General features: G+C 38.7%; 1 protein-coding gene across 1 annotated transcript in view; it reads left to right on the top strand.

Annotated features, from left to right (window-relative positions):
* Nucleotides 1-413: 413 nt before the first annotated feature.
* Nucleotides 414-25,335, top strand: part of PROS1 (protein S) — a 76,897-nt gene continuing 51,975 nt past the window's right edge. The window contains exons 1-2 of the mRNA XM_045501702.1: nt 414-707; nt 22,912-23,069. Coding sequence (XP_045357658.1) covers nt 632-707; nt 22,912-23,069 — 234 coding nt within the window. The 5' untranslated portion in view covers nt 414-631. The remainder of the gene's footprint in view (nt 708-22,911; nt 23,070-25,335) is intronic.

The raw sequence follows: 25,335 nt of genomic DNA, 5'->3' as shown, positions 1-25,335 counted from the left end.
ATATTTTTGCTATAGTTTTTTTTTTTTTACACCATAAATGCAAAAACAAAATAAAAATGTAGATGATCAAAACTATCCCATTTGTTTCCATTCTCTTTCTTCTCTGTCGCCTTCCTGGAGTTACTCGCTTCTAGGCTTGACGAATGTCTTCATCCCCAACATCAGAGTGTCTCGGCATGATTTTTCCATCTTAGCTCGGATACCCTGTCCTCTGAGTCCTCAATGTTCCCGGCCCCTGAGCCTCTCACCCTAGCTCGCTAGAGGTTTCCACTGCGTTTAACTTCCCTTCTCGGGCAAGTTCACATTGCGGAGGCTGGGAACGAAACGCAGGAGCTCGGGAGCAGGCGAGGAAGGTGTCTCCACCGTGTTTACTAGGCCTCCAACACTCTCCCGGAGCCCTGCCCCCCAGCGTCGAAAAGCTTCCTGGAAAAGTCCTCGTTATCACTTCCCCTCTCGGGCTGGGGGCTGGGAGCGGGCGGTCCCCCCGCCCCCGGCTCCCGCTGTTCCACCGGAGCGCTCGCTCGCAGGCGCCGCCGCGCCGCAGTCCTCGGAGAGCGGCGCCCAGGCTCGCAGGTCCCCGCTGCGCCGCGCCACGGTCCGGGTCCCCGCCCGCGCCTCCGCCCGCTCCGCGATGAGGGTCCTGGGTGGGCGCTGTGGGGCGCTGCTGGCGTGCCTCGTGCTAGTGCTCCCCGTCTCCGAGGCAAACTGTGAGTAAGCAATAGCGTCCTGTCTTCTCTCCCCAGCAGCGCCCTCTGAACCGGGAGCCCTGTCGATAGGATTTTCTCGTCTGGGGCTGCAGCCTGCTAGAAAGTTTCCAGTAAGTCCCGACAATCTCCGGGCTGATGGAGGCAGCCGGGGATCTAGCGGGCAGTGTAATGGTGGGGCAGGGGCGATATTGCCCTGCTCTGGGAGTCAAGCGCTGCCTACAGGACAGATTCAAGAACCCGGGTGACACTAAATATCAGTGAAGGAATTACAACACCTACCCACTGGCCCTCAACAGCTGAAGTTCCCAGTCAGAAGACAGGGATGAGCACCTTCCAGTATAATAGGGGGGAAAGGGCAACCTACTATATTTTATACCCGTGGTACAAGTGGCTGTCCTCAGGCAGCACCCCTTGTTGCAATTTACCTCCCTTTTGCAATTTCTGGACTTTGAGCTTGGTTTGCTTATCTCAACATTGACAAAACAATTGTTTTAGGATCACTGCTGGTTTGCATGGCAGTAGGCAGATGTCATTTTCTAACCTTGAAATCAAAAGGACTGTTAAATGTTGTGTTTCTCGGATCATTTTGTACTATTTTTGACACTGTCACTGATCTGAGGTCATGGCATGAATTCTTTGTGCTTTATTTTTGTATTTCCAGTTCTTTATGTTCCCACGGGTGGATTCAAGGCAGGATATTGAATTTTCTCTGTAAAGTATATAAGGAATATTGAGGCATTTAGTACATTTTGATTGCCTGTTAATTTGTTTTCTAAAGTTTAAGCATGCTCCCTGATTAAAAATGCTTACTTGTGCTACATTTTATTCTCAGGAAATGGCATGGGAGAGATAAACTTTGAATTGCAAAAACGTTTAGGCTGCTTCAAGCTCCTGTGGAAACTTTTCAAGGATGGTAATTTTAGGAGAATTCAGTAGGAATTTACTAACATTCCACTAGTTTGTATCAGTTACTGATCAGGATGAATGAGGTATTTTAAAATTCTAGTTTACAGGTTAAAACATCATCTGTTGATTTTATATTAAAGAGCTACAATAGCAGCATTTCTATTCAAACCACTGTCATTAAGCCTATATGTAGACCACATGTATGAATTTATTATTTATATGGTTCATTAGAAAAATCAAGTATTTGCCTGGTAACCAGAAAGAGGCAAAACTATCTTCCAACATTCACTCCTTGTCATCACAAACCCTTTCTTTCTGTAGAGATTGTTACATTTTCGTTGAATCTAGACAGAGTTAAAAATGATGTGAATGTCTGTATGTATTACACACAGGTAATCAAACCATATATATGAAGAGATGCACTTGTTATATACAAACCCTGATAGAATACAGATACAGATAGAATACAGAAACAACCACAATACCCTTTGCCACATTCTCTTATCATGAATTCTATGCCAGGTTACATAAGTACTGCTTCATAATAGACCTTTTCTGTCCACCACGTTCAATATCCTCTTCACACCTAAATGATCTATATTTAAATTTTCGACATATTATGAGAAAAAATGAGAAGCTTGATAACACAGATATCAATATTCTTTAGGTACAAGCAACAGTAATGCACTCTTGCTAACTAATGCAGAAGGAAAGAAAGAAAGAAAGAAAGAAAGAAAGAAAGAAAGAAAGAAAGAAAGAAAAAAGAAAATGAAAGAGAAAGAATGAAAGAACAAAAAAGGAACGAAAGAAAGAGAAAGGAAGAAAGAAAGAAAGAAAGAAAGAAAGAAAGAAAGAAAGCTGAGTGAATTTATTGGAAGACTACTGAATGGCATGGTGAATAACTCGGCCTACAGAAGCCAGGAACTTGGGCATTTCTGTGATCTATACAGTGGGAACTCATGCACTCACTGTTAGGAGCTGCCATCAGATGACTGGGTTCTAACTGCCTTCTAGTCCTGGGTGTCCCCGCTCATGATCAAAATTCCTAGGAGAGAGAGCTTGATCGTTTTGGAGAGTCCTGTGACTGACAGGTCACTAGAATCAGGTGAAGTGCCCCGACAGCTCCAGCGAAGGGATGCATCCTGCAAAGGAAGCAGAAACAAGAGAAGTCTACACATTCTAATTGGTTGTACAACATTCACATATGCCCTTCTTTCCATAAACACCATTTGGAAATATTTGAAGTATAATGCAGATATTTTTCATATAATGCAAATAACTAAGGTACAGCAGAAAGGACCTCCTTCTTAGAAGATTCCAGTCACCACATCCAAAGAGGAAGGCTCAAGGCTACCATTTCCTAATTTAGGGGATCATTGAGTGATGTGCCTGCCTCCTCTCATGTCAATGCGCTATGCCTTGTGGATAAAATGATACATTGTAGTGTACCAATACTATAATAATAATAACAACAACAATAATAATATAACAATAATAATCAAAAGAGCGAGGGAATACAAGTACTGACTTTAGGGTGAACTGTCTTTCTTTCTTTTGAGCTGGACCTGGTATTTACGACCTCCTCCTTCACTACCCAATTCGACTTGTCTCTTGCTTTCAGGTAGTTCCCTTATGTTTGATTTTTTTGTCTGCTCTCTGAGATGAACCACACCCTTATTCAGGAAGAATCTGAGCCTTGTTCTAGCTGTGGTCGGTTGTATCTGTCTCTTTGACAATTTCTATTGTGCATAATAGTCATCTTGAGGGAGCAGCACTCCTTCTAGCCTTGATTTATATGTGGCAACATCACTCTTTTGCCTTGATTACTGTCATACCAGCACAATCTTAATTTTTTTTTTCAACAGGAATAAGGAACTTGAAATGGCTACATAACAGTCTCAGCTTCTAATTCAGTGGAAATATATTAAGTCCCATGGTGAATGCATTTCTTCTTGGTTTACCAATTTTGAGATGAACAAGGGAAGAAAGCAAAAACACTGGGAATGGGTCATTGAATTAATTTCTTAGGCTGCTGTAACAAAGTACCACAAACTGGGTGGCTTAAACAACAGAGTTTATTGTCTCACAGTTCTGGAAACTAGAGGTCTGAGATTAAGGTGTCAGCAGGATTGATTCCTTCTGGGAGCTGTGAGGGAGAATCTGTTTCATGCCTCTCTCCTAGCTTCTGGTAGCCTCAGACATCTCTTGGTTTATCGATGGCGTTTTCCCTATGTCTTCACATCATTTTTCCTCTGCATGAGTGGTTCCATTGCAAATTCCCCCTTTTGATAAAACATCAATCATATTGGATTAGAGTTGACTCTTATGACCTTGTCTTAACTTGATCATCTGCAAAACTGCTTTTTCCAAATAAGGTCATATTTGTAAGTAGTGGGGGATTAGGTCATTACCATCTTTATAGGGGGCACCTTTCAATCCATGACAGTCAGTAAGCATCATATCATGACAACTACTTCTTCCCTTTCTACCTTTATTCCTGACCTGTGTATTTTAGCTTTAGGGGGAAAAAGCACTAAATTTTATGGTGTCTAGTACAAAACATGTACCACATTTTTTTAAGTAAGCTCTATGCCCAATGTGGGTCTCAAACTCACAACCCCAAGATCAAGAGTTGCTGACTCTACCGACTGAGCCAGTGAGGGGCCCCCAAAACATACCACACCTTTTAACCACATTTTGGAAGATAGTGTTGTGTCTTAAAAGGCAGTAACAGAACCTTCAATAATTGGTCAGTCCATCATGCTATAAGGCTAGCTCCTTTCAGGTATTAGGGTACACAGTAGGACCCATGAACACCATAATCAACATTCTATTGACGTATTTCCTTAACCGTGGAGTTAATTCTTTAGTTAGAGGTAAAGTTGTGTGGTTAGCATAAAGCATTAAGTAAGCCCAACAACAGTGATACCGATAGAAAAACCAAATCTAAATACAGAATAAATATCTCTGTGTCTGGGAACAGTGTGCTGCTCCTGCATGATAAAAGAGCCCTAATTAATCAACCATTCACCAGATATCTGATTGGATTTTGCAATGCGTCTAATCTCTAACAGCAGAAGGAATGGTAATTTTGCCGGCAAATGTGGTGTCTTTTAGTAGTAAGAGCCTAGTAGATCTGAGGGAGGAAAAATCTGTATAGTTGAGTCAATACGTAGTGTCCATCCTTGCCACCTGGTATGTGTATCGAACAACAGTAGACCCAGTGACACAAGTGATAACCCGAGATTGCCTTAGCACCAAAGGTACCCACGGACTTGTATGTTTGGCCTTCATGGCATTTTAAAGATCAGGAAATTTCATCTAAAAAGTTTGTGTTATGACTTCTCTTGAAAAACAACTAAAGGGGAAGCAGCCACCTGGGTGGCTCAGGTCATGATACTGCGGTTCATGGGTTCAAGCCCCACATCCCGCTCTGTGCTGACAGCTCAGGGTCTGGAGCCTGCTTCAGATTCTGTGTCTCCCTCTCTCTTTGCCCCTTACCTGCTTGTGCTCTGTCTCTCTCTGTCAAAAATAAACATTAAAAAAAAATTAAAAAGAAAAAAAAGGAAAGCAAATAAAGGAAGATCTGGCCATACTGGACACACATTCAAAGCTGCCTTCTTAAGGTAGAATATACTCTATCCAGTTAACCACAATTCTAAGCATCCTCTGTCATCTCTCATTAAATTCTCTTCTCTTATTTATGGTATCTATCTGAAACTTGTAGATTTCTGAGTTTGTGACCCTTGTACTAGATTGCTTTGGAAAGGAACACAACTGACAATCCTTAAGTGGATCATTCTATCCCCTCTTATTAAGAACTTCTCTGATGTGGTGCTATGTTGTGAGTATTCAACTGGAAAAGAAATATTCTCAGCTCTGGGCAATTCTTTCCAAACTTCCTTGTCTCTAGACCTGATATCTAGCTCTTTTTAGGTCTCTGAACAACTAAGCAGACCATTTACAACCATTCAGGAAGCAGAATAGATCTTGATCTCATTCCAAGCAAAGTGGACAATGAGAAATACTGCTTATATGTCTGCCCATTGTGAGGTTTTTGTTTCTCCCAAAATTCTATTTCTCCTCAGGATTCTATTTCAGCCGCAGGGAGGCTGTAGTTTGTTTATTTGTTCATTGTAAGCTGTATCTTCATAGCAGATCTACCTCTTGTTCATATTGGTACATTACAAAGAAGTATCTGTAAACTAGAGACTTCATCTTCTGTAGGTTGATTTGCATCTTCAGTAGGTTGGTCATGGGCTTTCCCTCCTAAGGCTGTAAAGGGAGCTTACAGGAGGACTTCTTCAAGTTAGAAAAGTGAGCAACCTGCTCAGGCCACATAGTTTTGCCTTTAGTTCCATCTTGTTCATACCATTTGAACATGTCACAGTTGAACTGCCGTCATAACTAAATTTCTGGCTAGACAGAAAAGGTAGCAGCCAGTTCACGATGAGCTATTTAAATCACATGGTCACCAGGTATCCTGTGGTCAGATTTGCAGATTTCACTGAGGTCCAAAAGGATGCCAGGAACAGTTTGTCAAGGGTAGACTAGTTACTTGCAGAAAGAAATGTGACTTGCTCCCTAATCGGAAGGACCTCTACGGAAATTCTTCTTTTGGGACTTGCTATGGTACCCGGTATAGGACCAAAGTACCCTGCCATCCTATGGACAATTTGACACAATTGGATCTGATGGGTCACTGGCTAGTCTGACTGACAGACTGCTTGAATTGAACTTTGAAATAGGTAGAGAGCATTTTCTTATTCTGGTTCCCGTCTACATCTGGCACCTTTTGGATTCATAGGGTAAACAGATCAGAATAGAACACCTAAAAATGGAATATGCCTCAAAAATGAGAGGTCCACAAATATGTATTCTTCCACCTTAGTGTTGGACACCTAGGTTTATAAAAGGTTGTCTCTCACTTGGGCAGTAATATTCTAGCATGACCAAACTGTTGCTGAAAATAGTTCAATGCTCTCAGGGGAATGGATCAGTTTGGAGTTTGAGTTTTATTGGACCTATAGTTAGGTAGTTTTAGGACACAATTCCCATAATCAACTGACCCCCATAAGCTTCAGTTCTAATGAGAAACCTTAGATTTTAGATGCTTTCCTTCCCTAAAGGCCAATACCTAATAATCACTAAAGGTTTTTGGGATCTTTTCCCTTAGTGCAGTTACCCAATAAAGTTAACTTGCTTTGGAGAGAACAAGGAGAAAAGTTCACAGTATACAGGAGGGTTCTTCAAGGGCATCTCTCCTCTCCTCCATTCGAGAGGTTCTGGATCCATCAACTGACTCAAGATTGGTGATTCAGGAGACGTGGCGATTTCTTTGTATTGTGACTGAAGTACAGCCTCTGTTTGCTAACCCACCGAGTTTTTGGATAAAAAAAAACCCAGTGAAGAACTTTGTGGGTTGTCTTCCCATCTCATTCGAGGAGGATCTTCACCTGTTAATTCTTTCTCCAACATTCAATCACTACAACACCTTGACTTTGATTCATGTGAATATGGGCTGCCACCTAAGCTCAGCCACCCACCCCCCAGGTTCTTCCCATTCCATCTGAGATCTGGGAGCCCATTTCTATTGCAACCTCTCCCACCAGCATTTCTGATCCAGGGAGAACAGCCAGTAAAATCCCTTTTAGAAGGCCCAGTGGTTTCCTTAATAATTATTTCTGTGATAATCTTGAAAATGCCTTCTTTTATTTCATACTGGGAGGTGGGATGGGTAAGTGAGGAAGTGAATAGGTAGGAACAATGTGACAGATTCAAGCCAGAATGTCTGTCTCCTAGTCTTTGTGAATTCTTGCTTTAATACTATGCCAAGGAATGTCTGGATTTTCAGTCATTTTAGGGTGTGCCGAGGTTTTGTCTAGGATGGCATTAGCCAACCAAGCCACTGTTAGAACTGAAACTGGTGGCCCTAGCTAGCACATGGGATGGAATCGGCAATATTAATACGTTCAGCCTGATGGAAAATTACACATGCCTTTTGTATTGGTTTTCTATTGTTGTATAACAAATTACCGCAAACTTGGCATCTTGAAACAGCACAATTTATTATCTTGTAGTCCAGGCTCAAGTCCAGGGACCTGCTCAGGGTCTCATAAAGCTAAAATCAAGGGGTCCACCAGGGCTGAGATCTCATTTGAAGCGTCCTCTTCCAAGTGCACTGATCTCTCCAATGAGAGGAAGGAGAAGGGAGAGCAGTGGAGGAGGTGGACTTGTGCGCGGAAGTGACAAAACTCACTTCTGCTTATAGTTCTGTTAGTTCCAACCCAAGGAAGCACATGGGATATTTGATCAGCATTGTTTCTGTTACAAATATCTTTCCTCTAAGGTTAAGATTACTATTTCTTCCTCTAAGAGAAACACAAATACTTACTGCTTATTTTACCTTTGGTAATATACTTACAAAGTGTGAGGTTGTAATAACTACTTGTTAAATAGGGAAGGCATAATTAACTGTGCCCAATAGACCTAAGCTGGGGACATACTCTGATGACAGTGAGTTGGCGGTTAATGTAGCAAGGTGAAAAAAAATAGGGTAATAGGTGATACTGAAATTATTTCTCTTGTGAGAACTGTTACTATTTTAGATTGAAAAGTGGCTTTAGGTTTAGAAAGTGAAGTCCTGAACACATGATCTATAGCTTTGCTGTTCTAGAATATTTCATGAACCAGTAGTGGGAGAATTACCTGTGAGCTTATTAGAAATGAAGCCTCTCTGGCCCCACCCCAGACCTACCAATTCAGAATATGCATTTTAAGAAGATTCCAGGTGACTCCTATGCACGTTTAAGATTTGAATCATGTTTGGTCTATAAGGAGATAGCAGAAAAGAGTGATCAATGGTTTTGCATAAGAAGTGAGCAGAAATTTACAGGGGTGGCAGTAGGGGGATAGCAGTAGGAGGCAACCAGGGAGACAGAAGGGGAGAGGATGTCAGAGAAGGGAGAAAAGAAGCGAGCACAAGGCAAGAGAATGCAGCTTGTGAAAAGGTCTCCAGGAAGAAATTATTAGATGTGAGATGGACAGAGGACCTTTAGGAACTGGCTTTTTTTTTTTTTTTTTTTTTTGAGACTCAACTTTAAATTGCAAAAATTGCTTTAATGTAAACCATAGCCCTTTGCACCTTCCCCCTGCCACTTACCCCCAGTGTTTCTTCAGAAGAGGTTATTTCCACATTTAAGTTGGTTAAGAACGAAGAGAAGAGTTCCATAAGATGCAACGGAGTTGAACAGTTTACTGAAAGCTAACACACTGAGTGAGTAGTGACTCATAAGAACCTCAGCTACAAAAGAATGCAGAAGTCTTAAGAGACGTTTTATCAGGTATGTGATTGGGGTTTTGGTCACCAGTCAGTGAATCAAAAAACGCAAGATGGAGGCACCTGGGTGGCTCAGTTGGTTAAGCATCCAACCCTTGGTTTCAGCTCAGGTCATGAGCTCGTAGTTGGTGAGTTCAAGCCCTGCATCAGGATCTGCTCTGTGAGTGGGGAGCCTGCTTGTGATTCTCCCTCTCTCCCTCTTTTTCTCTGGCCTTCCCCCGCTTGTTCTTGCTCTCTCTCTCTCTCTCAAAACAGATAAATAGACTTTAAAAAAAAGGTCAAGATGGTATGTGACATTAGCAAAACTCAAGCTATTTTTAAATTGTTAAGCTTTGATTGAGGGTAAATGTTTTGTTAACACTAAAAGAAAAAACTCACCTTGGTGATGCAAAAACAGACAGTAGTCTTGACTCTTTTTTCTATTAAGTGAAGCAAATCCTTTTTACCTAAATATTCCTATTTTATTGTACATATATTTGGGAAATACATAAGTAAATAATTATAATAATATTAATTAATTAATTAATACTATTAATAATTCATTAATTTTAGACAAGAAAATACTGTGCACACAAAAGATTGGAAAAAAATGGATAACATTTTAATAGTGAGTGTCTTTAGAGAGTAGAGGCATGATGCTTTTTTTTTTCTTTTCAAATTTTTATGTGAATTCTAGGTAGTTAACATACAGTGCAACATTGGTTTCAGGAGCAGAATTCAGTGATTCATCATTTACATACAATACTCAGTGGGAGTTATGATGCTTTTTATTCCTTGTTTACCTTTTTGTTTTTAATAACTATAATAAATTGTGTTATTACTCTAGTATAGGAAACAACCTCATATAAGAGTTTTGTTTATATTATATTGTTCTAACTATAGAAATTGAATCCTCCAGGCTTGAGGGGAAGTGAAGTAAGGATATTTATCTAAATAGATTCTGAGTGTTTCTACAGTAAGTAAAGTAATATAAACTGGTTCTAGGCCATTAGTAGAATTCTTCTTAGTCCTCTTGTTCATTTTTTTTGGAATGGACTTTGAAAAGACACATTCAAGAAAAATGGCTTTGTGGCTTTGAGCCTGGGTGGCTCAGTCGGTTGAGCGCCCGACTTCAGCTCGGGTCATGATCTCACAGTCTGAGTTCGAGCCCTGCGTCGGGCTGTGTGCTGACAGCTCAGAGCCCGGGGCCTGTTTCAGATTCTGTGTCTCCCTCTGTCTCTGAACCTCCCCCGTTCATGCTCTGTCTCTCTCTGTCTCAAAAATAAATAAACGTTAAAAAAAAAAAAAAGAAAAATGGCTTTTAAATCTTCATAAAAATGGCGAAATTATAACTTCATGTGTTTGTGTGATGGTTTCCATATTTCAAAATGGTGTCTTTGGCATTTTCTCATTGAGTTTTACAGCTGTTCTGTGATTCACCTTCCCATCTTTAGGAAAATGTTACCTTTACTCCCCCTCTACAGAAAGTTATTACCCCCTCTTTCTTTTCCTGCTCTCATTTGAACTTCTTGAGGAAGTAGTTTATTCTAGCAGTTTCTATTTCCTTTCTTCCTTCTGGTATACCTCCCGCTGGTATTGGTGATGGGGAATTTTAATGGTGATCCTATTGTTTTTTAAAAAAAATTTTTTTTTCAACGTTTATTTATTTTTGGGACAGAGAGAGACAGCATGAATGGGGGAGGGGCAGAGAGAGAGGGAGACACAGAATCGGAAACAGGCTCCAGGCTCTGAGCCATCAGCCCAGAGCCTGACGCGGGGCTCGAACTCCCGGACCGCGAGATCGTGACCTGGCTGAAGTCGGACGCTTAACCGACTGCGCCACCCAGGCGCCCCAATGGTGATCCTATTGTTAAACCAACTACATTTCACCTCTCATCGCAAATCATGGTAATTATTATTAATAAGCTCCTTACAACATTTGACACTATTGAAATTATCTTTTTGAAATTGACCTTCTTTTATGTCTATAAACATTATCTTCAACTTTTCTTTCTCTCCTGGGACACTTGGGTAGATCAGTCGGTTGAGCATCTGCTCTTGATCTCAGCTCAGGTCTTGATCTCAGGGTCATGAGTTTAAGCCCTGCTTTGGGATCCATGCAGGGTGTGAAGCCTGCTTAAAAAAATTTTATTCTTTCTTTCTCTATATATGTGTGTTACTAATTCTACTTCTGTTGTTTTGTTGATCTCTGTTTTTCCTTAAATATTAAAGTTTCCTTGGCTTCCACTTGACCTTCTAGCCTCATTGAACATCTTTTTCCAGCTTAAACTACCAGCTATATTCTACCAACTCCCTAACATTTTTAAACCATTCAAGTAATCCATGATTAATATAATCTAATTTGGGAATACAGATATTCACTGTAATATTGCACTAACAAAAAAATAAAATCCATCTGTAGTTCACTAGCCCGAGACCAAAGTATTGTTTTGCTTTATATTCTTCTAAGCAAACTTGTCTGCATATACACATTCTTAGAAATTAAAATACATAAATACAAGAATGGAATTGTGCTCTAATACTATTTTTTTTCTTTTATTATTATTATTTTTTTAATGTCTATTTTTGGGAGGGGGTGGGTAGGGGCAGAGAGAGAGGGAGACACAGAATCCGAAGCCGGCTCCAGGCTCTAAGCTGTCAGCACAGAGCCCAACGCAGGGCTAGAACCCATGAACCATGAGATTGTGACCTGAGCCTAAGTCAGACACTTAACTGACTGTGCTACCCAGGTACCCCTTTTTAAATTTATTTTTTTATTTTTTTTTCTAATATTATTTTGAACTTGATGTTTCACCTAAATATATGATGATGCACCAGAACCATAAAATATCTAGGAATAAACCTAACCAAAGAGGTGAGAAATCTATATACTGAAAACTGTAGAAAGCTTCTGAATGAAATTGAAGAAGACACAAAAAAGTGGAAAAACATTCCATTCCCATGGATTGAAAGAACAAATATTGTTACAATGTCAATACTACCCAAAGCAATCTACACATTCAATCCAATCCCTATAAAAATAACGCCAGCATTCTTCACAGAGCTAGAACAAACAATCCTTAAATTTATATGGAACCAGGAAAGACTCTGAATAGCCAAAGCAATCCTGAAAAAGAAAACCAAAGCTGGACGTGTCACAATTCCGGACTTCAAGCTGTATTACAAAGCTGTAATCATCAAGACGGTATAGTACTGGCACAAAAACAGACCCATAGATCAATGGAATGGAATAGAGAACCCAGAAATGGACCCACAAACATACGGCCAACTAATCCTTGACAAAGAAGGAAAGAATATCCAATGGAAAAAAGTCTCTTCAGCATACGGTGTTGGGAAAACTGGACAGCGACATTCAAAAAATGAAACTGGACCACTTTCCTACCATACACAAAAATAAACTCAAAATGGATGAAAGACCTAAACATAAGACAGGAAGACATCAAAATCCTAGAGGAGAAAATAGGCAAAAACCTCTTTGACCTGGGCCACAGCAACTTCTTGACATTTCTCCAGAGGCAAGGGAAACAAAAGCAAAAATGAACTATTGGGATCTCTTCAAGATGCAAAGCTTCTGCACAATGAAGGAAACAATGAGCAAAACTAAAAGGCAACTGATGGAATAGGAGAAGATATTTGCAAATGATATATCAGATAAAGGGTTAGTATCCAAAATCTATAAAGAACTTATCAAACTCAACACCCAGAAAACAAATAATCCATTGAAGAAATGGGCAAAAAACATAAATAGATACTTCTCCAAAGAAGACATCCAGATGGCCAACAGACACATGAAGAGATGCTCAACATCACTCATCATCAATGAAATACAAATCAAAACCACAATGAGATATGATCTCACACCTGTCAGAATGGCTAAAATGATCAACCCAGGCAACAACAGATGCTGGCGAGTATTTGCACCTTTTGCACTGCTGGCGGGAATGCAAACTGGTGCAACCATTCTGAAAAACAGTATCGAGGTTCTTCAAAAAATTAAAAAATAGAAATACCCTATGACCCAGAAATTGTACTACTAGATATTTATCCAAAGGATATAGGTATGCTGTTTTCAAAGGGCATATGCACCCCAATATTTATAGCAGCACTATCGACAATAGCCAAACTATGGAAAGAGCCCAAATGTCCATCGACTGATGAATGGATAAAGAAGATGTGGTGTATATATATATACAATGGAATATTACTTGGCCATCAAAAGGAATGAAATTTTCTCATTTGCAGCAATGTGGATGGAACTAGTGTGTATTATGCTAAACAAAATTAGTCAGAGAAAGACAAGTATCATATGACTTCACTCATATGAGGACTTTAAGATACAAAACAGATGAACATAAGGGAAGGGAATCAAAAATAATATAAAAACAGGGAGGGGGACCAACCATAAGAGACTCTTAAATACAGAGAGCAAACTGAGGGTTGCTGAAGGGATTTGGGGTAGGGTGATGGGCTAAATGGGCAAAGGGCATTAAGGAGGACACTTGTTGAGATGAGCACTGGGTGTTATGTATAAGTGATGAATCACTAAATTCTATTCCTGAAACCATTATTATACTATATGCTAACTAACTTGGATGTAAATTTTAAAAAATTAATTAATTAAAAAAATAGGGGCGCCTGGGTGGCGCAGTCGGTTAAGCGTCCGACTTCAGCCAGGTCACGATCTCGCGGTCCGGGAGTTCGAGCCCCGCGTCAGGCTCTGGGCTGATGGCTCGGAGCCTGGAGCCTGTTTCCGATTCTGTCTCTCCCTCTCTCTCTGCCCCTCCCCTGTTCATGCTCTGTCTCTCTCTGTCCCAAAAATAAATAAACGTTGAAAAAAAAAAAAATTTAAAAAAATAAAATTAAGATATGATGGCTTTCATATCCATAAATTCTGTCACACTTTAAAATAGATTTATAATTTTCTTTCATATATGTTCATCATAATATATTTAACCAAAAATGTGTCTTTGGAGATTTACATTATTTCCAGTGTTTTGCTTATATCAATAATACTGTGATGAACATATTCATAAGTGTTTCTTTACATTTGTCCATATTCATTTCCTCAGATTAATTTCCTAGAAATAGAATGGTTAGCTGAATGTCTAAAGGCTTTGGGTATATATTGTTAGATTTCTCCCTGGAAATTTGGTTTTAAAAGTAGATTTTAAGAGTCCCTAATCCCTCTCATCTTTACCAACATTAGACATGAACTTCTTTTTAAATTTTTGTCAGTGCAATAGGGATATAAATGGGGTTGACTTTCTTGGGGTGGGAGAGAAAAGTAGTCCATTCTGTTTTTCAGTTTATCCATTAACTTTTTTATTTCAAAATCATATTTTAATTCTCTCCTCCCTTTTCTTAGCAGCCTACTTTTGTTTTATGCATGCTAGATCTCTCAATTTATTTTAGGATATTTAGTATACATTTTTAAGTTATCTTTTGTGTCTTTAATACCATCTTTATATGAACGTTAGTATTTCTCATCAGCTCCAAAAATTTTTCTACCTGTACTTACATGATAATTTCCTCTCTCCATAGCCTCTGTTTTCTTTCTAGAACTCTTCCAGAATTGATCCTTCATGACTTTGACTCTCATGTTTTTATATCTTTAAAATTTTGCTCTATATTCCAGGAGATTTCTTTAACTTTTTCTTTCAAACCTTCTGTATTGGCAATCATATTGTAAATTTCTTGAAGTATTTTTTTCTTTGATTTTACTTTCATCCTTTTATGGATTCATTATCTTCTTAAGTCACTATGACGATATTCATTAGACTTTAAAAAAGTTTTTTTAAAGTTCTCTTCTCTGAATTGCCTGTTTTTTCTCATATTGGTTTTCTTTTTAAGAAAAATTTTTTTTTTCAACGTTTATTTATTTTTGGGACAGAGAGAGAGACAGACCATGAACGGGGGAGGGGCAGAGAGAGAGGGAGACACAGAATCGGAAACAGGCTCCAGGCTCTGAGCCATCAGCCCAGAGCCTGACGCGGGGCTCGAACTCACGGACCGCGAGATCGTGACCTGGCTGAAGTCGGACGCTCAACCGACTGCGCCACCCAGGCGCCCCTGGTTTTCTTTTTCATGCTATTGGTAGCTGTTAATTTTTTTCCTCCATATTTCTGAGGATTCTTGGTTGTCTCTTCATATTTAAGCAACAGTACTGGGTAGGCTTTAGGTGACTCCGTTTTGTGGCTTCCTGCTGGTCTTTTTTTTTTCTTCCTTTTTTTTTTTTTTAAAGGGAGAGTTAGCAGGTAGCTCTACATACACTCATTACATGATTCATTTATACAATTAATGTTTATTGAGCCTACTCTAAGTGTACTGCTTCATGTATTTTGTGATGCACTGGGAAACCAGTGCTGTGTCATTGCTGGACTTTCAAATTAATCTTCTGCTTCTAGTTGCCTTTCTCCCACTCTCCCACTAAATGCTGTATTACAGTCTTTCTGAGCTTTTATTTCCCAAAGGCAAGAGCATTCTTACTTCTGTTATATCTCTATGGGTGTATTTTGGGTCAAGGCTTCCTCTCCCTTATTTATTAATAGGTTTTCCTCAGCTTTCCAGCTTCTGGAGAATTTGTTAAAGTTCTTATCTGCCAAAGACCCTTCCCATTGTCTCAACTGTTGTTGGTTTTTCCTTTTTAAAATTCTCCTGCAGTCATTTTAATGCTGTCTTGGATAGAGAGCAGATAAATGCTCTTTAACATCACTAACCATAAACACCACTTTCCATGTCTTTAAAGAGCATCTAGAAATAGTCACCAACCTTCTCGCCTTATATGTTAGTCTGCTTGGACCACTCTGACAAAAATATCATAGACTACATGGTTTAAACAAGAGAAAATATTTTCTCACAGTTCTGGAGGCTGGAAAATCCAAGATGAAAGTTTTGGCCACTTTAGTTTCTAGTGAGGACTCTCTTCCTGGCTTGCAGACCTTGTATTCTCACTGTGTTCTCATGTGGCCTTTCCTCAGGGCCCATATGCTTGCAGGGAGAGAGAAGGGGGGGGGGGCGGATGGGGTGTGCAAGCTTGCTAATGTTTCCTCTTATCAGGACACTAATCGTATGGTATTAGGGCCCCACCCTCATGACCTCATTTAACCTTAATTATTTCCTTAGAGGCCCCTTTTCCAAATACAGCTGCACTGGGGATTTCCACTTGAACATATGAATTCAGGGCGTAGGGGATGGGAGGTGGACATAAACATTCAGACCATAATACCAAACATTCAGTCCATAATGCCTTGTCAAGTGGAACACAATTGCTTAATTTATTATTTTTGTTATTATGGAATGAGAGAGGTAGTTTTTTTTAAATTTTGTGGCTAACTTTTTTAAGTGAACCTGAGTTTCTGTATGTTAAGTGTACCTTTCCTTATTACTTGTTTTACTATCCTTCTTGTTCCCACTCCTTATCCCAATCGCTTTCTCCCTTTTTTAAAAGAAATTATGTTATTCCATTGTTATTTAGACTGTATCTTATAGCGTTTTAGAAAGTCAACAAGGGGCTAGCAAAAATGTAAAAATTGAATTCTAAGCATTTATTCAATACTATACCAATATTCCAAATAATCTCATTTTTACATCAGCACTTAAAGAAAGATATATTCTAGGAGTCAAAGGAGAAGCATCTAGAGTCTTTCTAAGTCTTGTTTCATATCTGGGAGATATTGCAGAAGTAGGATAGTGCAGAATTAGGCCACCTCTTTCATTGTTGCCTTTAAAAACGTCCAGGAACAGTTTGCCTGTTGCTTTTCCAAACATAAACACAGACACAGGCCAGTGAACTAATAATATTAATTGATGCTATCCTAACAAATAGGTCAAATAGAACAAAAACACAACTTTTCCTGGGCTGTAACCTCTTGGTACATGACGTCAAAATCAGATGGTGTTTTGGTGTCCTAGTGTGTAGGAGATAAAAAAGACAAGGAGAGCTGACTGCGTGAAATATCTTGTGCACGTCATAAAAGAGGCCTCCTGCTGTAGCTTCAGGAAGTATAGCCTGCAGTGTGGTAGTCGAGAGAAGAAAAGAGAGGACTATAGAAAATTCTTCTCCACACCTTGCCAAAATCTGAACTCTGAGTCCCTTCAAATGAAGTACCGTAATTTATCACTCACCAAGAGCAAACAAGTCAAATGAAAGAAATGATTAACGTAGTGTTTTGTTCTGTTTTGTTTTCTGGGTAATAAGCTGTCTTTTGGGTAGAAGTATTTGTTGTTTTGGAAGGAATAACTGAAATGTACCACTTTCTCTGTCTATGGCTACAATCAAAGGTTTTAACCTTGGGTAAACAATAGCAGAGTGTTTGATTTGTTCTCCCCCATCCCCACCCACTCTAGAATAGGGACTGTAAATTAAAGTCATAATTAAATCCTGGAGTAAGGAAAGGTCCATGTCACTCCAGTTGTGGCTAAACAGTTCAGGCATTGTTTCCCTCCTCATCCAGAATGGGGGTCGATGGTCGCATTTTTTTTTAATGCCATCAGTGGCTTTTCAACTTCTAAATGAAAGCCGACCTTCATCTCTTCTAATCCAGATGTTTCCAGGACTCAGCTTTATATGTACAACAGGTAACTCACAGATTATTTCCTCTTTTTGTTTCTCAGATTTAAATTCTTATCCAGATCTATTCCTTATACTCTTTTAAAGTATTTCTTACTAGCCTATTTATTGCTTAGTCGTCTTGGAGAATGGATAATTCACCTTTAGAGAATACTTTTTTCTAACACATTTCTAACCTTTAACATAAAAATATGAGAAGAATCAGTTGCTCAGCGGCATAATCCTCATTGTAAACAAAAGTAAGAACTTTAGAGAAAAGTAAGTGTAATAGCTGTCTTCAAAAAATTGACTTAAAAAAAGATTGAAGTGTACCATGCATACAGACATAGCATATCTTCCTGAAAGCTAGCCCAAGCTTCTCTGAAAATTGGTAATAATTATACAGTCTGACAAATGCCTAATTAAAAATCTATCTTTGTGGGGGGTGCCTGGGTGGCTCAGTCAGTTGAGCGTCCGACTCTTGATCTCAGCTCAGGTCGTGATTTCATGGTCATGAGTTTGAGCCTTACATTGGGCTTTGTGCTGGGTATGAAGCCTGCCTTAAAAAAAAAAAATCTATCTTTCGGTTTTTCATAGTCCCTGCAACCTTCATATTTTAAAATATCCTTCCTCAATTAGAAATATTCTGTGGGAGAAATCTTTATGGAAAAAAATGAAACACTTTACATTTGATTATCATGTGATTATTTTAAATACAATTGGTAATATCTGGGCATATGTTTTCCCATCATTATTAACTAACAGTTTTTCTATATTACATGCAGTTCTATGTTTCTCAGGCTTTGACTAATGAAAACATGCCATTTCAACAGTTGGCACATATGGGGCACAGTTATATCTTAGAGTATTGTCTAGTTGTTCTATTTGTACATTGAAAGCAATTTTCCCCTGCTTCATCCCAGACTGAAGCAGAAACAAGGATTCAAACACTCTGCCAACCCAAATTCTACCAGAGATTCTCAGACACATTTTCTAGGGTAGTTTTTCATTCTTGGGATGCCAGATAAGTAGATCCTGGGGAAAAGAGAGACAAAAAGCAGAACTAAAAAAAGATGAGCTTTTGGAAGGAGGGATGTGAGAACCAGCTTTGCGAAGGACAAGAGAACAGAATGGAGAAGATTCAGAGGATGGACTTTCCTAAAGCATGAACCTTCTTCATCTCCCTTGTCTGAAACCTCACTCGCATCTGACTGATCAGTTTTGGGCAAATTGCAGATCTCTGGTCCTCACCCCCTGAACAGATGGTAGCAAGTTTGAAAACTTAAGTGGGAAAAGGGCCTGAGGAAAGTACCTCCCTGTGACCGTGGTGGAACTGAATTGAACACTGGGAAATTCTCCTGTGAGCAGAGGCAATGCTAATACTTATTATTAATAATGCTTAATTATTAATAAGGATAATGCTTATCCTTATTACAGGTGCTTTGATGAAGTACTAATAACAATAAATTACTTTTTTGGAGATAAGACAATCAAATTTTGTGCTCAAAAAACAAAGATTTGCCCCCACAGAAAGAGGAACATTTGAAGGCTGTTAAGCAATGTCAAGAAAGAATTCCAGTTAATGTTTGAACAATGGTTATGTTATTGACGTAGTTGTTGAACCTGCTATGGACATTGTTTGAAGAAGGGAGGACTCAGATAAGTTAAAAATGTGAATAGTTCCATCATTCTTCTAACTTGAAAGACCCTTAACTGAACTAATAACCTGAAATTTTGAATCTGAATGTAACACATTTCAAGCAGCAAAGTTGAGTTTTAACAAAGGCTTACTTGAAATACTTCTTGACCCAAAGAAGTGAAACAAATGACTAGCCACAGTGTAGTAATGCAAAAGGAGAACATGTTTTGGAGGCAGGCTTGGCTCTGTGATTAGCTGTGTGAACTTGGTGAGATGAACTCAGCTTCCCTGAGTTGTAGTTTGTTCACGTATAAAATGGGACAATTACTGTCTACTTAGAACAGTTGTGATTAGTATTGAAGGAGATCATTTAAAAACAGCATACATATGCTTATATACCATGACTATTCTGATAAATAATGGAACGTTTTTAATAATGGAGCAGTACAGCAGGGTGGATGCTTTTAGGTGGATAGACGGAGGCATCTGGTTAAAGCACTTCTAACGCACATATTTTTCTCATCCTACAGTTCTGTAGTTTTTAATTCGGATCTGTAATGTCATGTTTATATTTTTTTGAGAAGGAATAGTAGACTTCTTTGAAAGCACACTTGTTAAATGGATGGGTTTATTTTCTAAAGGGCAGTAAATGTCTTATTGAAGATATCAAACTTGTCCATTGCCACAGTCACATAATTTTTTTTTCTTAGATCAAGTACATTGTGGTCATTTAGTGGCAGAATATACAGAGGAAAGAGCACTTTATTAGAAGGATGGGTATATTTGAATCCCTGTCCCATTAGACCACATCCTAACTCTATGACCTTGGGCTAAATCATGAAGCCTCTCTCAGCTTAAGTTGAAGTAACTCAAGGAAAGTGGGGATGATAATTCTACACTCTAGTTTATTTCATTATTTATGTGAGGATCAAAATGAAATAATATACACATTGAAAATTATTAAGTACCATGACAATTTAAAGCATTATTGGTTTGAACCTAGATGAAATAAAACATAAACATTCAAATCTAGACAAAATTAGTTATTTATTGTTAGCTTCATTATCCTTTAGGATGGAGGTGTTAATAATTTTCCTTTTTAGTATTCCTCTAATCAATGGAGAAAACGAACCCTCTGTTTTTTTGAGAAGCAGCAAATAGTAATGGATGGTCACAGGTCTGGACATTGGCATCTAAGTCCTAATTTTGCTGTTATAACTTAGGGTAACTATCTTACATGCTCTTTATGTGAGTTTCATCATCTCTGAAATAATGGAGGCTTTTTTGTTTCCTTCTACTTCTATAAACTTACGTAAGCATTCCTTTAAATGTCTACCTTAGTTCTCTCTGGACACTTGAAAGCTTTCCCTTTCACAAATGTGAATATAGTCTGTGTTACCAACCCTGTTCTGTGTCCTGTAGCAGGGTCCCTTGCAGGGGACCAGATATTCTTAGATACCAATATTAAGATCTAAAGTCCAAAACTTAACATTCCATAAGGAAGAAATACCAAAAAGTGATGTTTATGGTTAGTTTCCTAAGTGCATTTGACCTTGATTTTTTGGTTACTTAATCACTGTATTTATCTTTCAAAGAATGATGCTCTTGCTTTCCCCAGAAAAACTTACATATTTGCTTTGAAGTTCAAAAGGGACATGTTTTTGCTATATTTATTATAAAGTAGCATCCTTAAGACTATTTCAAATAAATGAAATAATTGGCCATGTCAGACTCTTTCATTGTGGATAGCACTACCATTTATCAGTCAGTAGCACACTTGGGAGGTAATGTGCTCACAGAAACCCATCTGTTAGACACAAACAGCCTTGATTTAATCTTGATCTTAATGAACACTGATAAAAATGGTAAAACATACAGCTAAAAATGTAACCCAGACACTTTATTTATTTAATCATCACATTTAAACATCTGTTTTGGCAAATAGGAGAAATAGTAACATTACTTCCTTCCCTCTTGAAAGATTTTTGATTAATTAGTTCTTTTGCTTTTTTTCTTCCTTCTATTGTCATCTGTTGTGTGTGCCTTATTTACCAGGTAATAAGATAAATAAGAGAAAAACAAAATTATCTATTTATATTACTTGCTTATCTTAATGAAAGAACCATTTGTGGTTAAAATCAAGATTAAAAAATTATTTGTAGATTTAATTTTGGTTTAAAAAATTTGTACTATAAAACAATGTTCTGTTTACATACTAAAGCAATGACACCAAAGCTTCATACTGCCTTTTTTTTTTTCAAATATAATTGCAATCAGTAGTTTGTCTTCTCAAACTCTTTTCTATGAATTTGTCCACGTGATACTTACATATCTACAAGTATGGCTGATATATATATCAGGTTATGCTATAGGTGTGGCATTCCACAATTTTCATTTTTAATTTTTTTTAATGTTTATTTTTGAGAGAGAGAGCAAGCTGGGGAGGAACAGAGAGAGGGAGACACAGAATCTGAGGCAGGGCACGGGGCTCCAACTCACAAACTGGGAGATCATGACCTGAGCTGAACTTAACCAACTGAGCCACCTAGGCATCCCAGACAATTTTCATTAAAAATTTTTTTTTAATATTTATTTTTGAGGGGCGCCTGGGTGTCTCAGTCGGTTAAGCGGCTGACTTTGGCTCAGGTCATGATCTCGCGTCCCTGAGTTCGAGCCCTGCGTCGGGCTCTGTGCTGACAGCTCAGAGCCTGGAGCCTGTTTCGGATTCTGTGTCTCCCTCTCTCTGACCCTCCCCCGTTCATGCTCTGTCTCTCTCTGTCTCAAAAATAAATAAACGTTAAAAAAAATATTTATTTTTGAGAGAGAGAGTCAGAAAATGAGCAGGGGAGGGGCAGAGAGAGAGGGAACACAGAATCCGAAGCAGGCTCCAGGCTCTGAGCTGTCAGCACAGAGCCCAGTGCAGGGCTCAAACTCACAAATGGTGAGTTCATGACCTGAGCCGAAGTCGGACACTTAACTGACTGAGCCACCGAATGAGCACACATTCTCATTATTCATTGTCTTAATGCTGTTGTTATTGTTTTAGTTTGCAAAAGTTGTCTATACATTCTATAATGTGTGATCTTTTTCCATTCTATATCATGAAATATTTTCCTCTAGTCTGTCGCTTGATGTTGAACTTTGTTTTGTTACTTTTGTTGTTGTTTTTCAGTTGTTTAAAATTTGTTATGTAGTCAATATTACCAAATTTTTTTCTCTTTGCCTTCTGTATTTTGTGCTTTGTACAAGGTCTTCCTTGTTTCAAAGATTCCTATTTTCCTTTGTATGAATAAATCAAGTGTTTTAGCCCATCAGGTATCTTTCAAATAGCTGATTAGACCGTACTCCTGCATTTCTCTATCTTTATAGAGATCATGTGGTTTTCCATTAAAATTGAGAAGGTTTGTTACTCCAGCTTTAAAGATGTGTGGTTGTAACTTTTGATATAGACATTTCAGCATGATGCTTTTTCCAGTATGGTCATAATAAAGTGAACATTAAATATTGTCTAGTATGTTTGACCTTGTGTGTGAACTTGAATGATTTGTGTGGATCATTCTACAAGTGCTATAGTTTGCACACCAAACCCGCTCTTTGAATTGTTAACCAAAGTGCGTATGTACCTGCATTTTTTCTTCTCAGTTCACCTATACTGAGTTTAAATGTTATGCAATTCACAATCAGACAATGATTTTAATTCTCACTGTTTAGTAAAATATTTTAAGTGGAGAAATGAAAGACTAACCCCCCCCCAACTTGTTTTTTCCTTCAGTTTTGTCAAAGCAGCATGCTTCACAAGTCCTGATTAGGAAACGCCGTGCAAATTCTATGTTTGAAGAAACCAAAAAGGGTAATCTGGAACGAGAATGTATTGAAGAACTGTGCAATAAGGAAGAAGCCAGGGAGATCTTTGAAAATAACCCGGAAACGGTAAGAATTCATGAAAGCTAATAAGTTAGCATACTAGCCATACAGTGAAAGACTGAACATTTCCAGCTTGAATCTGTGTTCCCTTGTGTTCCTTTACAAAGTTAATTGTGTATATCGCCTTCCACGTGTAACCACTGAAGCATTTCAGTAGGGAGTACCTTCAAAGGAAAGTGGGCTTTGTTAGGGAGACACTGCTGCCATAGCCATGTGCTCTGACCAAACTATGATTTCCTTATACTTCAGAGTCAGCAATGGTTTTGACCTCATGGTTTATAAATACTTTCTCCCAACCAGAATTTGGTGGTATTGGGTAGATGGGGAAGAAGGTGTCTCAAGTGGTGTGTGTGTGTGTGTGTGTGTGTGTGACTGCATTATCACTATACGTCATTAAATCTCTCCATTGGCATTTTTTACCAGGCTTTAGAAAACAAGGCCCTCTGATCCAGAGTTTGGTACATAATTGGTACCCAGTGAATACTCACCGAAGAATTCATGACTGTATTATATTCCCTGAGTAGAATCTTTAACAAAGATCCTTGGGATGTTTCCTGAGTCCACCTAATATGATCAGTAATTCCTGGGGTTAGAATATATATATTTAGTGTCTACATTTTTCCAAGTTAGTCTCGAAAAATTTAATCATAAAGACCACTAAATATCATACAGAAATATGGAGCCCTCGACCTTATCTGTAGTCCCCCAGTTTCCCTGGGGGAGGGTGTTTGCTAATATGCCTGTGGAAAACAGGATTATAAACAGTGCCTCTAAAAATTGGGATGAGGATGACCGTGAGAATTCAAATCTGATACCTCTCAGGGTTACCTCAGATACTTTTCCTGAGATGAACTATGTAACCAACATGAAATGAGGGAGAAGACATATACAAAGTATCTCCTTCAGCTTGGCAGTGGCTTCTGGGACCGTGACACTAGATGAGAGAGGATGAACAGGAACATTTGTCTATATTAGAGAACTTGTCCAAGACAGTAACAGCTTGTGTTCTCCATAGTTCCTCTTTAATCCTTTTACCTCTACATATTCTAGCAGGTTCAAAGACATTTTTTTCCCCAAGATATCCAAGGAATCGTTTGTAATATTCTCCAGGATTAAATCAACACGTTTCTCTCTCAGTTTTGTTGCTTTGTGTGGGTAAGCAATTGACAAGGCAACAAAATTTTATTTCACACAATATAGCAGACCAGTACTCTTGTTATGTGGGGTGTAAAATATTATATTGTTTATTATAGAAATTTAAATACCATAGTATGTATTTATATACTATACTATATACTATACTGTAATATACTATACTATAATATATATATACACACACACATATATGTGGTATATATAGCATACCTCCCTAGACTTCAACAGTTATTAGCGATCAGCCATTCTTGTTTTGCCTGTTCTCTACCCCACCCAGTCTGATTTTTGTTTTGTTTTGCTGGATTGCTTAAGGCAAGCCTGCGTCCCTGAGATATCATATTATTACATTGCCCATAAATACTTGAGTACATATGTCTAATACCATAGATATGTTCTGGTAGCTTAGCCTCTGAATAGCAAATGGAGAGTGAGGTAGAAGACCATAGTGGAGAAGATGGAAAGTAGTGGAGAAGGGAACCTCATTTATGTGCTTCCTCTCCTCCACTTTCTGACATTGGCCTCATATATGAAAGCGAAAGATGACAGAGAGAGTAATGAAGAAAAGGGAGAAAGGAAAAAACATTTGTGACAGCTTCTCATTTTCTATCCCACCCCAGCCTCTCCCTGTCCATGCTGTAATAGTCCGCACTGCCAGTATCCACCCTATTGCTCATCTCTTCACTGCCACTAATATCTTCCTTTCCCCTCACATCATCTCTCTTTGAACCCATTCGTCGTTGCTTGTCCTCTTGGCTTTTGTTCTGTAGAGGAAAACACCACTGTTGGAATCACTTGGTGGGAGATCCCATCCTTATAAACTAGTAGGTAAGTGTTGTGTAGGTTTATATGTGAGAGGAGGCAAGAGTGAAGACTTTGACTCTATACTGGACCAGGTATGTTCCTTACTAGAGTATGTTTTTCTGTTGAAGCACTGGTTTTTTGTGTCACTAATGTTACATATTAGATATATTGTGGCTTAAGATGGCTTTGGGGAACCAGCCTAGAAATGTTACCTGCAGAAATCATTTTTAACATTTTTCTCCATTTGGTAAAGTACATTCCTTAGCCCAAATTACCGATTTAGAGACAAGCTTTTGGTACGTAACTAATTTGTAAG

Source organism: Leopardus geoffroyi, chromosome C2, assembly GCF_018350155.1.
Source record: "Leopardus geoffroyi isolate Oge1 chromosome C2, O.geoffroyi_Oge1_pat1.0, whole genome shotgun sequence".
Lineage (NCBI taxonomy): Eukaryota > Metazoa > Chordata > Mammalia > Carnivora > Felidae > Leopardus > Leopardus geoffroyi.
Note: the sequence above shows the minus strand (reverse complement) of the source record. Positions and strands in the feature narration are given on the sequence as shown.